The sequence below is a fragment of the Oryzias melastigma genome, linkage group LG13 (assembly GCF_002922805.2).
Source record: "Oryzias melastigma strain HK-1 linkage group LG13, ASM292280v2, whole genome shotgun sequence".
NCBI classification, from domain to species: domain Eukaryota; kingdom Metazoa; phylum Chordata; class Actinopteri; order Beloniformes; family Adrianichthyidae; genus Oryzias; species Oryzias melastigma.
The window spans coordinates 24,165,901-24,180,968 of NC_050524.1; the positions used below are offsets into that span (position 1 = coordinate 24,165,901).

General features: G+C 38.8%; 1 protein-coding gene across 2 annotated transcripts in view; it reads right to left on the reverse strand.

The window, feature by feature from the left end:
- sik3 (SIK family kinase 3) overlaps positions 1-15,068 on the reverse strand; it is a 53,513-nt gene that overhangs the window by 11,314 nt on the left and 27,131 nt on the right. Inside the window, exons 7-19 of one of the 2 annotated variants that reach the window (XM_024258130.2) lie at positions 13,859-13,977; positions 13,523-13,633; positions 13,303-13,437; positions 12,792-12,869; positions 12,497-12,606; positions 11,146-11,299; positions 10,920-11,069; positions 10,768-10,841; positions 9,888-10,022; positions 7,310-7,451; positions 3,108-3,227; positions 859-917; positions 598-707 (exon numbers count right to left, since the gene is read on the reverse strand). In XM_024258130.2, the coding sequence (XP_024113898.1) occupies positions 598-707; positions 859-917; positions 3,108-3,227; positions 7,310-7,451; positions 9,888-10,022; positions 10,768-10,841; positions 10,920-11,069; positions 11,146-11,299; positions 12,497-12,606; positions 12,792-12,869; positions 13,303-13,437; positions 13,523-13,633; positions 13,859-13,977 (1,497 nt within the window). The remainder of the gene's footprint in view (positions 1-597; positions 708-858; positions 918-3,107; positions 3,228-7,309; positions 7,452-9,887; positions 10,023-10,767; positions 10,842-10,919; positions 11,070-11,145; positions 11,300-12,496; positions 12,607-12,791; positions 12,870-13,302; positions 13,438-13,522; positions 13,634-13,858; positions 13,978-15,068) is intronic. The other variant, XM_024258131.2, reaches the window with a different exon arrangement.

The window sequence follows — 15,068 nt, forward strand, 5'->3', positions numbered from 1 at the left end:
CCGGCCTGAACTAGATTCCGCCTCCAGCGGCCCCCGGCTGATTTGAGTTTGAGACCCCTGATCTAAAGTCTCAGGATTATCATTGAAGGTGATTGAGAATCTTTGTACAGCAAAAATGAGCTGTTTAATCTAATTTTTCTTTTTTACAAATTACAATATACATTTGAACTTGATTGAGATCAAATATGTAAGGATGTCTAAAAGCTTTTTGAGCACTGGATGTGTGGATCCCATGCTGTGAGATCAATTAAACACAGATGCTTGGCTGTTGAACTGATAGAAAATTGTCAGAAATCATAGCTGTGTTAAAAAGAAATGCAGCATAACTCCAAAATTACATTTGTTCTGGTTTTCCCACAGTCTTCACAATTCATAATTGAATTCATAAACTGTCCAGTGTTTTTCTCCCATTCTGTCCTTTATGAAGACATTCATCTAGTCTGCATCCACGGAGGCTCCTTGTGGATCACTGGCAGCCATTGATCGGTTATAGATGATATCAATCAATTCAGACAAAGTTCTATTGATTTTCCCTCCACTCGTTACACATTTCAAATCAGGAGCCAATAAAGTTTCTTCAGAAAAAGCAGTACTGACCGTGCGCTTGCATTAAGCCTGCAGAGCCCGGCGGAGAACTCTGATTGGGCTGTCTGAAGAGGTGGTTGCTGGGATGTGTTGGCGGAGGGCTAGAGGGTTGGATGTGCAACCTGAGGGAGGAGGAGGGATACACCAATGATGTAACACTTCAGTCGATATTACTGCAGCACAGTATTGGGTTGATTGTTGGCTGCTCGATAGCTGGTGAGTAATGAGTGTATTTGTCGTGTTCGGGTGGGTTCTTTGTGCGTTTCTGCTCACCTCTGGAGCTGGTGGGTTAAGTGACTGGGCTGGCTCTCTCCATGGCCCAAAGACAGGCCCTGCAGGCAGAGACGAACTCCATGAAACCACACATTCTGACCACATGAAGCTCCTCAAACATTCCTCTACTGCCGATAAAAGTCAAGTCATTTGAAGATGATTTTTTAGAAGGTTTTATGTCATAGAGGTGGACTTCTGTAAATGCAAGGTATGAATTAACATAAAAAGAAAACTATTTAAAACTATTAAAAAAAAAAAAAAAACATCACTGCAGAGATGTGAATCATCTCCACTAGATCTGAAATCTCTGTTTGGAATTGCTTCAAAACAGAAGTTAAGGAATGTTTCAGAGTAATGACGACCCATTCTAAGAAACACAGCTTGATGGGATGTCTCTGTTTCAGTGTAAAAGAAGAATCTCAGATTTTTTCAAAACAAATTTCCCATTTGTCTTCCTTTCTCCCTTTACTTTCTTAAAGAAAAATTACAAATGACAGAATATATTAAGCAAAAACTCTTGTTTTAACATCTCCTTTTTGAATTCAAAATAGAATTAAAAGGTAACCAAACCCTAAATCAACTTTTTTTTGGCTATTGACTTCAATAAATGAAGCTTTAAAAGTGCTGACTCTTGGTCCTTGCCACATTTTTGATAAATTAAAATAAATGTGTTTAATTCCTGAAAATGCAGTCTATCATCATCTGTGTGCTGCCCCTGACAGGTTGAAACAAGGTATTACAGTTGAATTTTGTGATTGGTCAACTGATCCTACATCATTTCAGAAGCTTCACTTCATCATGGTCTGCAACTTCAGAATAAAAGCCCCGCCCCTCTTTGATTCTGTAATGGTCAGTCGTTATCGTGTTAGCTTTAGCATGGCTCGTAGCTGTTTTTGCCTTTGGTCATCAAAAATCTACTGGGTTGCACAACTTTCCAGTGGACTTAGAAGTTAGACAACAGTGGTTTAGTCCAATTGGCATTACATCCAGCAAACTTTGTCCTGGTGATGGGTTTGAAATGAACATTTCATCCTGGATTGTTTGCTTAACACATTAGCATTTATCAGCTATAATGCTAGCATAATTTTACCACTCAGACACGGTCCCCTTCAGTCTCCAAGAAAAATCCTTAATCTTCACAGAAAGTTCTGTGGAGAAACTGGCATCACTTTTCTCTGTGCCACTCTTCATATTGAAAACATTACGCTACCTCAAGCTAACCTCACTGTCAATCCCAGATCCAAACCACACCTCCCCCACTCAGCACGCCTATTTTTTTTTGCTTTTTTCAAATCTGTGCTGAAAGTGGAGTCATCCAACTGTCCTGTTGTGTTACCCTTTTAAATACAAGCTGTAAAAATGTTTGTAAAACAATGCGGCAGGTGTTTCGTGAGCTGCCGCTACTTTCGTAGAGAGCAGCCCTTCCCCCGCTCCACACAGTGCCGCTGTTTCAGGCGTCGAAGCAAATTTGTCAGACTTTGACTTTTGGTGGCAACAGCCTTAAAAAAAAGATTTTGCAGTGTGCGGTTTTGTTGCTCCAAGTCTTAAGTTGTAAATTAGTTTCACATAACTGAAGAAACTTTCCCTTGTTTTTGGGAACAATCTCCTCTTTGCTTGTTCAAACTTTGAGAGAGAATGTAAGGAACCAGATTGGTGTCATAAAGATTCAAAACCCAAATAAAACAATCTGAAAAAAATCAAGCTAAAATACTGGTGTTAAATAAAAATGGATGTGTCTGAAACTTCTGTAATTCTAATCTAAATTATATTATTTTCAGTTTCACATTTTCTGTTTCTAAGCTTAAACTCAACATTTTTTCCAGCTTTAAATCTTTTTTGTCGTTTAAAAACAGCGTTGTCTAATAAAGAAAAATCCCAATTGAAGTGTAAACTGGCTTCACTTGTGATTTATCTTCATCAGGTGTAATAGTTGTTGATGAAAAAAATGTTGAGTTTTAAAACTTAAAAAACAGAAAATTTTAAACTGAAAATACTTATTTTTTTATATTAGAATTACAGAACGTTTCAGACACTTCCATTTTTTTTGGCTTGACACCAATATTTCAGCTTGGCCCGAAAGAGAACGGTGCTGGAAAAAAATTTACAAATTCAAAATTGTAATATTGTAATAAATCAATGTATTCCCCTGCGCTACTATGGGATTTTTCAAGTCTTCACCACCGACTCCCTGGATTGGTAGTTTTTTTGCTCATGGTGGAGTCACTCATCCTCGTCTCGGCCTCACTTGCCTGGATTTGCTGGTGGAGGATTTGTTGCTCTTGCTGGTACAAGATGTGTTGCTGCTGAGTGTGCTCCAGGAAGCGCTCATCCTGCTGGGCTGCGTACATTTTCTGTAGCTGCTCACACTCCTGTTTGAAACACAAACACGTGTTTAGTATGAAAAAAAAAATGGATGAGTGCCCATCACTCTACAATGCTATGAACAGATACTTCCATGACAAGCTGTTGCATGACCATCCTCTTCTAATTTACACTAATTAGGCCTATTAAGCTTTGTTACACAAGTAAAGTCCTAGCACATCAGATGCAGCACCTGCTGCAAACATGATGATTATCCCCTTCCAGAGGTAATCTCATTGCAGGGTCTTTGCAGATGATGAAACGTCTCACGAAGCAGCTTATGGGTTTCCCAGGTCAGAGACGAAGAGCGCTCTAATTGTGTTATATTTCATGCTGCGTGTCAGAACTACAATAAGTCTTAAATGAGTGGTCAAATAAATTGAGAGAAAGGTGGTCATTACACCTTTAGTAGAATAAAGACCTGCTGTGGCTTATTGCTTAAGATAAATAAAAAGTGTTTTTTTTTTAAAAAACTTTTCTTTTAACATGGTGTATTGTTTGTAAAGGAAATGCATTTGCAGAGCGTGTTTTTTTTTTTAAAACTTTTCTTTTAACACAGTGTTTTGTTTGTAATGGAAATGCATTTGCAGAGCGTGTTTTTTTTTTTTTTTCAAATGGTGTTTTTAACATGTTTGTGTGGTATTTTTCAGACGATGATGGACATATGTTAAAAAATTAAGATTAAAACTTCATTTTTAGGTATTTCTTTATTTGAATTGATCTATATCAAGAGCAGACAAAAAAGGAGCTTATTTGTATTGTAGAAAAAACTCTGGTGCAGCCACTTGCAGACAAATAGATCCATGAGTGCCTTTGTTTTCCTCGTCTGAGCTCTGAATCTAAACTTTAAAGTAGGATAGCTCTGATATTTGTTGCGCCAGTAATGTTAAGTTGGGGGGGGTGCAGAGCTGTAAGCTAGCAGGAGAGCATGTAAACAAAGAGCTCTCAGAAACAAAGAGCAAAATTTCCCATGAACTACTACTGCTCTGCAGAAACTTTTCCAAGAAAATGACAGTTTTTTTAAATTTTGGCTAAAAACGACAACATCATGAATAAAAATCGTAGTTAAAATTGAGAATAGATCAAAAGTTGATCAGGCTGGGTCTTTAAATGAACAGAAACCAGCTTTTTGTGCAACTGACTTGTGATCCAAGTACATAGATAAAGGTAAAACCATAAGAAACAAGACCATTCTTTTTTTTTTTTTTTAAATAAAATGTAGATAACAGGAGCCTCAGAAGGAAGACATCTGCTTCTCATGCTGGTCACACACTGGTCCCCATTCTAGATCAGCCTTTGTTGAACGCCGGCCAACATGGTTGCGCTGGTGACTCAAAAACAGCCCGCCCAAACTGATTCCACTGAAAGGGATTGTTATCCAGAGTGCAGGCAGGGAATTCCAGCCTCTTTTTTCCTGAATTCTGATGCTGGTCTGTGATAAAACAGTCTCTGTGTGACGGAAAAATGTCCTTCTCCTGAACAGAAGTTTGGTCCCAGACTACATAAAAAAATTAAAAAAAACTGTGAACTGGAAAACTGTCCTGCATTTCTCTAGTGGCTCAGCAATTAGCACAGAAATTAGTTGTTGACTATTTTAATAGTTGATTAGTCGACTAACTGCAGCAGCCCTAGTTCAGACTTTTAATTTCAAAACTAGCATTTACAAGTAGCTACGCAAGTTTCTATGAACATCATTGGTATCCAAATACAAAACATGAGTCTATGGAATATGCGATGCAAGTTAAACCAGGTTGAACTCTAACCAACTGAGGAGTCTGATTTGATTGTGACATTTGGGTAGCATCCTTTTAAATTCACCGTTTGAAAATCAATCATGAAGGGGAAATGAATAATCGTGGTTTGTGCCTGGACAGAATTATATGACACCAAGTCTTTCTTATATCGGAATAATTCTCTATATATCTGGAGAAAGATTCGCCAGATTTGCACCACTTTGGCATTTTGCACCAAACCTCTGAACTGTAGGTGGCAGAGATGTGCCGTTATCAGATAGTGACAGTCCAGTGTGAACACCTTGTACTAAATACACATTCACCAACACGCTTTTAGTGCATTCTTGAACACGTGCGGTATGAATGTAGATTCACCGAAAGTCAAGTAAATCAGACAACAGACACCCAATAAAACCTGGATTATCTGATGATCACATTTCTGTGGTCTATTTGCATATATTGGAAAACTACCAGGGATCAGATTGTAAAGAAATGATGGTGTCACTATATTAAAACCTAGCTTTTAAAAGTTAAATTCTCATTAGTTGGGACTTGTTTAAACTTGTTCTCCACATTTGACCCATCCCGGGAGAAGGGGTGAGCTGCAGACACAGCTGCCCTCGGGAACCATTTGGTGGTTTAGTCCATTTCATTCCCCTATTTTTGGGTGCGAACCTCCACCTCCACAAGTTTCCCTACCTGCTCTCACTACAGATCACAATGTCATCTGCAAATCTGGAGATATTCCTGTCTAACCTCATCTGTCAGTCCGTCCATCATCACAACAACAAGGTGGAGCTTAAAGCTGATCCTTGGTTCACTCCACCTCCACCTTGAACTATGTGTTCCACCCACAGCACACTTCACCACCGTCTTCCGGCTCTCATTCCCTGAACAACTCCAACATACGTCCTTGATACTCCACACTTCCTCATCTATATAGTCTTAAGAAATAGGAATAAAATACTTTGATTGTTATAGTGATATATATATTTATATATATTTATATATCCTTTTTTATATATTGAAAGCGTATAAATATATATATGTATAATTATGTTATTTTGCTGTCGTTTTTATTGCATTGATTGGGTTTTGTGTTCGTATTTCTCTGTGTATCGATCTAGAGATGGTTTAGTATATTTTGTTTGGACTTAATCTAAAGCTTTTTTTTTACTTTTAAAATTTTCAGTATGTCTGTGATGCGATTATTTGTGGGATATCTTGCATTGTTTTTCTTNNTTAAAAAAAAAAAAAAAAAAAAGCTATTCTCTTTGTGGTCTATCATTGACTTCGTCTAGACCAGGGGTCGGCAACCTTTAACAGTAAAAGAGCTATTTGGGCTTGTTTTCTACTGATCAAAACCTAGAAGGAGCTGCATAGTCTTACTTTAACCTTTAAGAAATTTGGAATTGCATTCACCACCTTCTTTTTTTTAAAAACAAATATGAATTATGTCTATTTTTTGGCACAAACAAAGCAAAAATATAAAAAGAACCTATCATCTCTCAAATGTGATTTTTTTCTCCAATGTTCTGTGTCGAACAGGATCATCCTCATGCAGCTATTAACCATTATTGTGCAGCACGGGATAATATGTGCTTTAACTCATAAAAGATCAACTTTTACCAAAGTTTTGCTTTGCATATAAAATCTGTTCATTCTGGAGGTAGAGTTGAACAAACAAGACGTCTTCAGGTCAACATGATGTAAAAACATACAAAGTTTATCATCTATGTGCACCTCAGCCATCAATCTAACTAATCTAAATTAAATAAATGCTAATTAAGTAATTAAAAATTTGCAATATTATTTTCCTTTCTTTTATTTATTTGTTGTTCTTTTTTCTCCTCTTTGTCCTCAGCAGTCTTACACTGCTGGATTTTGTTATTTTAGTTTGTTGTTGGACATTGATAGTCTTAGTTTTCAGGCTTTGTTTATTTGTTTTCTTTAGGTAGTTTTGTTTAAGCAGTCATTATCAGGAGCTGCTGACTCTGATGGTCGACATGTCTGGATTAGCAATCTCCATGACTTATTTTATGTTTGGTCACAGAACCACCATGGAGAGAGAAAAGAGCCACATGTGGATCTGGAGCTGCAGGTTGCAGATACCTGATCTAGATCTAAAAAGACACAATGCATCTACTTATAATGTAATCGGCTCTTTTACCAACATCACTCAATATTTTTCACATAATGAATTGTTATTTGCATTTATTATTATCATTCAACATACAGAGAAAATACGCTCTTGCCAGTAAAATGAAATAAAAATACGATTACCTAGTTACATATTCTGCTTTCAGAACTTGACTAACAATCAAAGTCCCATTTTGCATAACAATGAAGAGGTGCACCTGTTTGAGCTGCTTAATGAGGCTGCTGTTCTCCAGATGAGCCTTGAAGGCTTGGATGGTGGCGGCGCCGTCAGAGAACCGTCTGACGGGAGAGAAGCGCTCCATGGGGAGATGGAGGGTGTTAGAGTCTTTATAGCTGGATCTGAGGTGGGGGGACAGACACAAACAAGTGTGTGCACAGATACCATTAAGATTAACACAACATGACAGGAAAGTCCGACACTTTGAGACAAATACATTATGATTGGTCATTTGGACAGAAATACAAACGGAAAAGTTCTGAATGGTTAACCCTTTAACACCAGAGCTCCAGTATTTATGCTTCTTTGATTTACTGTAACTTTTCGTGCCGCTTTTCTCCTTTAGTTTTAGCTCCTTCAGTTTTAACTGCTACCAAGGCTACACTAGTTGTACTAAGATATATTTGTTATTTTTTGGGGTATTTTAACGTGTAATTGTAAAAATAGGAATGCTTTTAATAGGAATATTTTTTGACAGTTTCAAATTATTTTGATCCTTGTTTACCTTTATTATCCTGCAGATCAGACATTATTAAGAGCAACCACAAAGAGGAGCTACGTCAGAAAATAAAGTTGTTCGTTTTTCTTTATTGTCAGACACGTTGAAATTGTCTGACTTTATCTCTGTTTTAGTGATTTTGTGAACACAGAAATGTAATAATTTAACTGGTCAGAAAAGATATTCTGCAGATCTACGTCTCATCCCCGTCGTGGAAAGCTAGCGGTAGCATTAGCATAAATTAGAAGAAGAAGATCTGAATGACCTTAATAATCAAACAAGCAGCATTCAATGAAGTTCCTGTAACCTTCATCTAACTATGACCGTGTTGTCAGAGAGAAATAATCTACGACTCGTTTAATATCATCCAGAGGATTTTGGGGAAGCAGCTGTGGAGCATTCTGCAGGAAGAATACTGACATCTGATCTAAGAGGGAAAATTAATACAAGGTAGGACATAAATATTGTACCGTTCTAAACCATAGACATGATAGATAACCGGGAGTCAGTCTGGACATTCACCGTTTTGAGTGACATCATGCAAAAAGAGTCCAAATATTGGATTGCAATGATGGACTGATCATAGTTTTATCTTTTTTTCTGCTGTGATGACACTTGATCATTTTTACCTAAGATCAGAGGTCGGCAATTTTTAACAGTTAAAGAGCCATTTGGGCTTGTTTTCTACTTATCAAAACCTAGATTTACTTTACTTTAGGAAATTTGAATTTGCATTCATTGCCTTCTTTTTTAAATAAATATGAATAATATTTTTTTCTAGCATGAACAAAAGCAAAAATCTAAATGTCTCAAAATGTTTTTTTTTATGTTCTTACCTTTTACCTCAGCAGATGCCAAATTAGCAAAAAAAAAAAAGGTAGGCCGTTGCTTAATTACTAGCTGAACTCCCAAATTTTCTAAAATTAGCCAAAAATGTTAGCATGTTGCTAAAATAGAAGCTAAATTCTAAATTAGCCTAAAAACCCCGGTAGATAAAAATTAGCAAAAAATGTTAGCATGCTGCTAAAATATTAGCTAAACTCCAATTTTTTTAAATTACTTTAAAATATGAAAACATAGCCCATGAATATATTTAAAGCTTTGTTGCTAATCTACTTAAAATTTTGAAGACTTTCTCATTCATTTCCTATCATTCCAATATTTTGCTCAATATTTCAAAAACTATAAAGTTTATAGATACCAAGAATACAAGCAGCAATGTATGGAGCTATATTGGGGCCAATATTATTTAAAACCCAAATAAAACAAATTGAAAAAAAAATAGTTTGTGCAAAAAAAATTGTAAAATGTCCAAATCTTTTCAAATAAATACAACTAAAACAATTATTTTCAGCCTCAAATGTTCTATTTTTTAGGTTTAAAAACTCAAAATTTCAATTTCAAAACTTTTTTTTCCAGTTTCAGATTGCTTTTTTATTTTTACTTCAAACGCTTTTGTTTTTTTCGTTTTTGAATCAGAAAATTTTAGTTTCAAAACTTTTGGCCCCGTTGTGGCGCGTTGGGGCGGGGCTAACATGAAGGACAAATCAAAAACTAAGGGTGGTAACTTCAGTCCTGGTGCATTTACTGACTCAGAACGAAGGCTATTTGATTAAGAACTTGCCTCAGATTAATCAGGTTGGATAAATCAAATAATCGGTTAATCGTTACACCCCTAGTAAGAAAGTTTGCGGTTTAAGCTAACGTGCATTAGGTTGAGAAGACACACTATGTCTCAAAGTGACTGTTTAGACAACAGTGAAAACACAGTAAAAATGCCTGAAGTTGACAGTAAAAACACTTGGAAAAACAGTTTTTTATCAAGCTTTCGGGCTTGCGCATGCACAAAGTAGCGTGGTCATACTCTTCAAACCAGTGATATACCCCCTCTGTGCAGGTTTGTGAGGAACGGCTGATGTGGGGACGCGCCTGTCCTCCACCGCCATTTCTGACTAACGTGCTCCGCCCCCAACCGAGTGCACACGTGTGAGTGAGTGACAGAGCCGCGTGTGTGAGTGTGTTTGTGCATATACAGCTCGGAGCAGGCGAGTTCCCTCACCGGCTGTGTGTGTCGGGGGCCCAGCCCCCCCTCTGGCGGGGGCCCTGGGGAATCTGTGACTCTGTCGGGGGCTGGCCATGCTGTGTGCTCGAGAGCACGTGCGTCGTGTGCCGCTTGGAGCGGTTCGCCAGGTACCTGGGCCGCAGGGAGGGGAAGGACGGGGGGTAAGGGTGGGAGACAGGAAGCAGCGCTGGTCAGCTCTCTGTCCTCAGTGCCTAATGGAGATGGGGGGGCGAGACCCACCCCTTCCCACCTTGTGCCAATAGGTGCCATCATTCGTAGGATCTTAGCCAATCAGAAAACATCAAGTTACACCACAGATGGATGTTAGACGCCCAACAGCTTCCAGCTTCCAGGCTGAGGATCGAGCTGGAAGCCAAGTTGGAGTATCGTTTTGGCAAGCTTCAGAGTTAGCAAAGCTGAGTGAAAGAGAATGAAAAATCCACAGAATAATTTGGCACTTACTGAAATGAGAAAGGTAAAGAAGCTCTGGCTCTGAGAGTTTGAGAGACAGGAGGACTGTAAACTGATGGCAGAGTCTGTTTGTGCAGGAAGGCACTTGCGCGATGGAGAAAGGGAAGAAAAGATGGGACAAGCACCACAGCACAGTGGCCACCTCCCCAGGGGAAAAGCAGAGCAGCCCAGAGGCACTCACTCCCAGCAACCCAGGACACCGGCGAAGTCCACAAAAAGTGCTGTCTGAAATGCGCCCGCCGAAAAGCCCAAACTCACGTCGTCTTTGAGCTAAGACAGTTTGGAAAGTTCAATTCAAAGGTGGCTGACCCTATGACCTATTGTTAGAGGCTGTGGGATTTCCGTCAGCTTCAGACAGCACTTCTGTAACAAGAACCAAATCACTGGAACCGCCACCATAGGTTACCTCTGCACCGCCTCCTGGTCTGGCTCTCCGTCTGAACCCTCCTCATCCACCGGAGCTACTGCAGGGATGGGATGCTGCGAGAGACAAAGAGCGGTTACTGAACACCTGTTCGGGATCCATACGGAGGCTGTGAAAGGCATCCGGTGACGCACCGGGCTGGCAACCAGCGGGGAGGTCCCCCGAGGCCTCTTCAGGAGCTGGGCGTGTAGCTGAATGTTGGCCCCGCCGTCGGAAGCTCGTCGACCCAGGGGCCCCATGCCGTTTAGTAGTTGCAGAGTGGGAGGCTGCAGCAGCGACTGCTCCTGGAAAGTAGTTGGGAAAAATTGATGAAGGAAAGAAGACGTTCAGACGGATTGATTGTAATGTGGCTGACTGTACCTTGTACTCCAGCTGCTGAGTCGGCTGGAGGCTTTGGATAGGCATGAGAGTGTGCATTTGGCTCGTGTTGGGAGCAAGCTGGGGGAAAGGCGGCTGGGGCAACGCGCCACGAGGGAAACCCGGCGGAAGCTTCTGGTCCTCCTGCATCTCTGTCCTGTAGTGACGGAAAAGATGATTTTGAAGAACATTCTTGACCAGTCTTGACCTTTCTTCAACTACCCAAACATTTTAACGCAGGGGTGTCAAACTCAATCGCACAAGGAGCCAAAATCCAAAACACACTTTAGGTCGCGGGCCGAACAGGATAAACATTTACTTGAACACTCTAAAACTAAATTTTTAAAACTATAAAACCGTAACTTTTTAACATATTAAAATATGAACTAGATATACAGCATAATCTGTGATAATCCTAGCATGAATGCTGTAAACTGAATCTGGTCACTGAAGATGATAGTGCTTATAGCTGAAGATGCTGAAATTGATAGCTAAAATCACTGAAGCTGATAGCTGAAAACGCTGAAGCTGATAGCCAGCTAAAATGTTAGCTAAATGCAGAATTAGCCTCAAAAACTTAAAAAAAAACATAGGTTAGCCAAAATAGCTAGCATGTATTTGAAATATTATTATTATAATAATTATTATTTATATTATTATTTTAAAATTAGATAAACTCCAAAGCAGCTTAAAAAAACATAGTAAATACCAAAATAATCTAAAAAGCTACCAGAATAATAATTTTTAAAATTTTAAAACTGTAACTTTTTAACGTAGTTATGAATTATAAAAAGGCAGGAATATTATTCCAGAATAAATCAACTTAAACCTTAAATAACTTTCATTATTTGACCCTTAATAAAAATATATTTTGTCAAAACTATACTAGTTAGAAATACGTGCAAGATAACATCGGGCCATTAATAACGATAAAATGAAATGATCTGGAGGGCCGGATAGAATTACCTGGAGTGCACAAATCCAAAGTTACGCACAAATCGAGAATTATGCAAACACAAATCAGGGTGAGTTTATTTTCTCTCCATATGGATCACCAGTTAACTTATGCCGAGTCATGTTTAGCCAGGTTCTGCATGACGTGTAACTGAGCACAGAACATAACAATCGTACTCATGGATGAACTTCAATTTTTATATTTCCTTTCAAAACATCTTTCCCCAACAATAAGCATTTACTTTTTGAAGCAAACGCCCGATGGATTGATCCAATGATTACGGCTTTTTGGTACGTGAAGAATCCAACTTATCAATCACAAACGAGAACATTGTAAAAAATGACTTTGTTTCACCGCATTGGTATAAAAATGGGAACAAATGAGTTTTTTGTGTGTTACCTTTGGTCTGGAACCCCCACAGTGTGCCGCCTCATAGAAAGGTAGCGAGCCATGGCTTCAGGAGACGGTTCTTCTCCTTCATCACTATCCAGAGCCATGCTGCCATCAGGCTAAACAATACATGGACACATTACACCACCTCTTTAGAGCAGTTAGCTAAAACATACTATTAAAATCCAACTGCCTTTGCCTCTATGTGAGGCCATCAGTGATTGTATTCACTAGAATTAAGTCAAGTCCATCAATCATCCGAGCATATAAACAAAGGTTCTATAAGTAGAACAGGTCAACTCACCTCCACAATTTGGTTCTCTGGGTTAATGAGCTGGACTTGGGGAACGGTCATGCTGACAGGATTATTCTGAGGGTCAGCCTGTCGAGCGCGGAGGAACACAAAGGTCATGTGAGGATTGCACTACTCCCATTGCAATCTTCTTAGAGTGATGCAGCTGACAGATGTGGGTTAAAACCAACAGACATGATTACTGTAAGGCTAAACTCTGGAGAGGCATGGGAAACCCCGTCCCTCAGGGAACAAAAAATACCATCTATACAACAAACCCTTTACCGTTTTCACTTATAACTCTAAATGATATTGTTTGTTGATGTATTGTTTATATTTTCTTGTAAAACACAGATTTTGGGTTAGAAAACGTTCATATATAGCAAAATAGTTTAAAGTCTAAAAAGATTCATAGACAGCATAACAAATGTTGAATTATTAGAACTTGTTTTTTGTTGCTCTATTTTCAAACTGTAATTATGCCTGAAAACTTCAGTCATTCTAGGACTGGAAACTTGCTCACCTGTACAGCATTTGGAAGATAGCTAATAGGTCGTGGTGTGGGCGGGGCAACTCGAAGGGTCTTGTGTTTCTTGAGGCGTTCAGCCAGCAGACTGTAAATGGCACTGTAGTGATCGTATGCATCTGTTTGTAGAGACTGGAACACAGAAAATAATAAAATAGTTAGATGAGGTGATGACTGAGACTGCAGAAACTCTGGCTGGTGCTGACGGGGGTCTGACCTGAAGTGTGCGTTCTCTATCCAAACCCATTTCTGACATGGCCATCAGCACCTGCTCGTTGATGAGCTCCACCTCTCGCTCGGTCTTCACCTGCTCACACTCGGCTATTAGCTAAAAGGGGAACACAGAGAGGTCAGAGTATGAACACGTTTCTGCACAGAGAGGATTTCTCGACGACAGTGTTCTGTTTGGTTTTGCCACAAATGTCTACCCATAAAGAAATGTAACACTCATTTAACTGTTTGTAAATAACAGCAATGTCCCCTGACAGGAACAAACAAACAAGTTCAAAAGAGAAGGAAACACTTCCTGTGAAATAGTAAAGGTTGGTTTTACCCGATCAAAGTCTGGGTCTGGATCTCCTTGTCTCATCCACTTGTTCTTACAAATCTGTTCCATACTCAAACGTCTGCTGGGCTCCAGAACTAGCATGTGTCTTATTAGGTACTCACAGTCTGCAATGAGAATGATAACATCCCTTAGGGTTAAAGTAGTCAAGTGTTCGAAAAGTATACTAAAAAGTGAAGTCTACTTTTTCTATACCATCCATATACTGTACACGACAAATGTTCCAGTTTAGTCAGTAGAAGTTTTCAGGTAGTATACTTCATACACTATATGGTCTATATAATGTTTTTTGCAAAACTTTTATTCAAGTATACTTAATGAAATAATCTTCAAGTTTTAAATTTTGCAAGGGGCTGAAGGTAAAATTAGGAAAAAACACACATTTGCACTTATCAGGCCCAGCCTTTAGAAATTGTATTATTCGCAGGAAAAATACTAATAGGGGTTAAAAAAAACATAGTAAATACAGGTATTCATCCTCGTTTCCTTTATTCCTTCAAAATAAAAGCAGCACACGCACAATGGATTATTTATTTACATGATGCAAGAGTTGAAACCAGTTCTGTCAAGGCGCAACAAGTCTACGTATCAAAGTTTGAATATTGGATGATTCATTAGATTCTTTGGTTTAAATGTAAAACACAAACAAAGTTTCTCAAGAAATCAAAACAACTTTAGGAAGTGCTGCTGTCGACATATTATAGTTCAAACAGCCATTTTTAGCACTTTTCATTCTCTTTTGGTGTTCCTTCAGCGCATGACTGTTGCATGACGTAAGGTGACAAATGGACTTCTGGATATGTGAACGATAAGGGTAGAATGGAGATGTGGTCCTCCAAACGTGTCTCTGAGCTCCTCCTGTTAGATAGGAAACTCTGCATTACCAACTCCAAACCCCAGAAAGGGGCTACACTAATAACCGTTTGATTTTGAGTAGGGGTGTGTATCTTTCCCTCTCACACGATTCGATACGGATCTCAATACATGCTCAATCAATCGATACATAAAGGATTCCAATAACTTTTTGGTGATATGATACAATCCAATTCTTTTATCAAAAACGTTAAAATCTAGAGATTTTGTATTCATTTGGTATTTAAAGCTATAAATAATGCACAGTATTTAACAGAGAAAAGTATCCGAGTATTGACATGGAAGAAGCAAGCTTATGATTGGACATCTTTTTGTCTGCATCGCA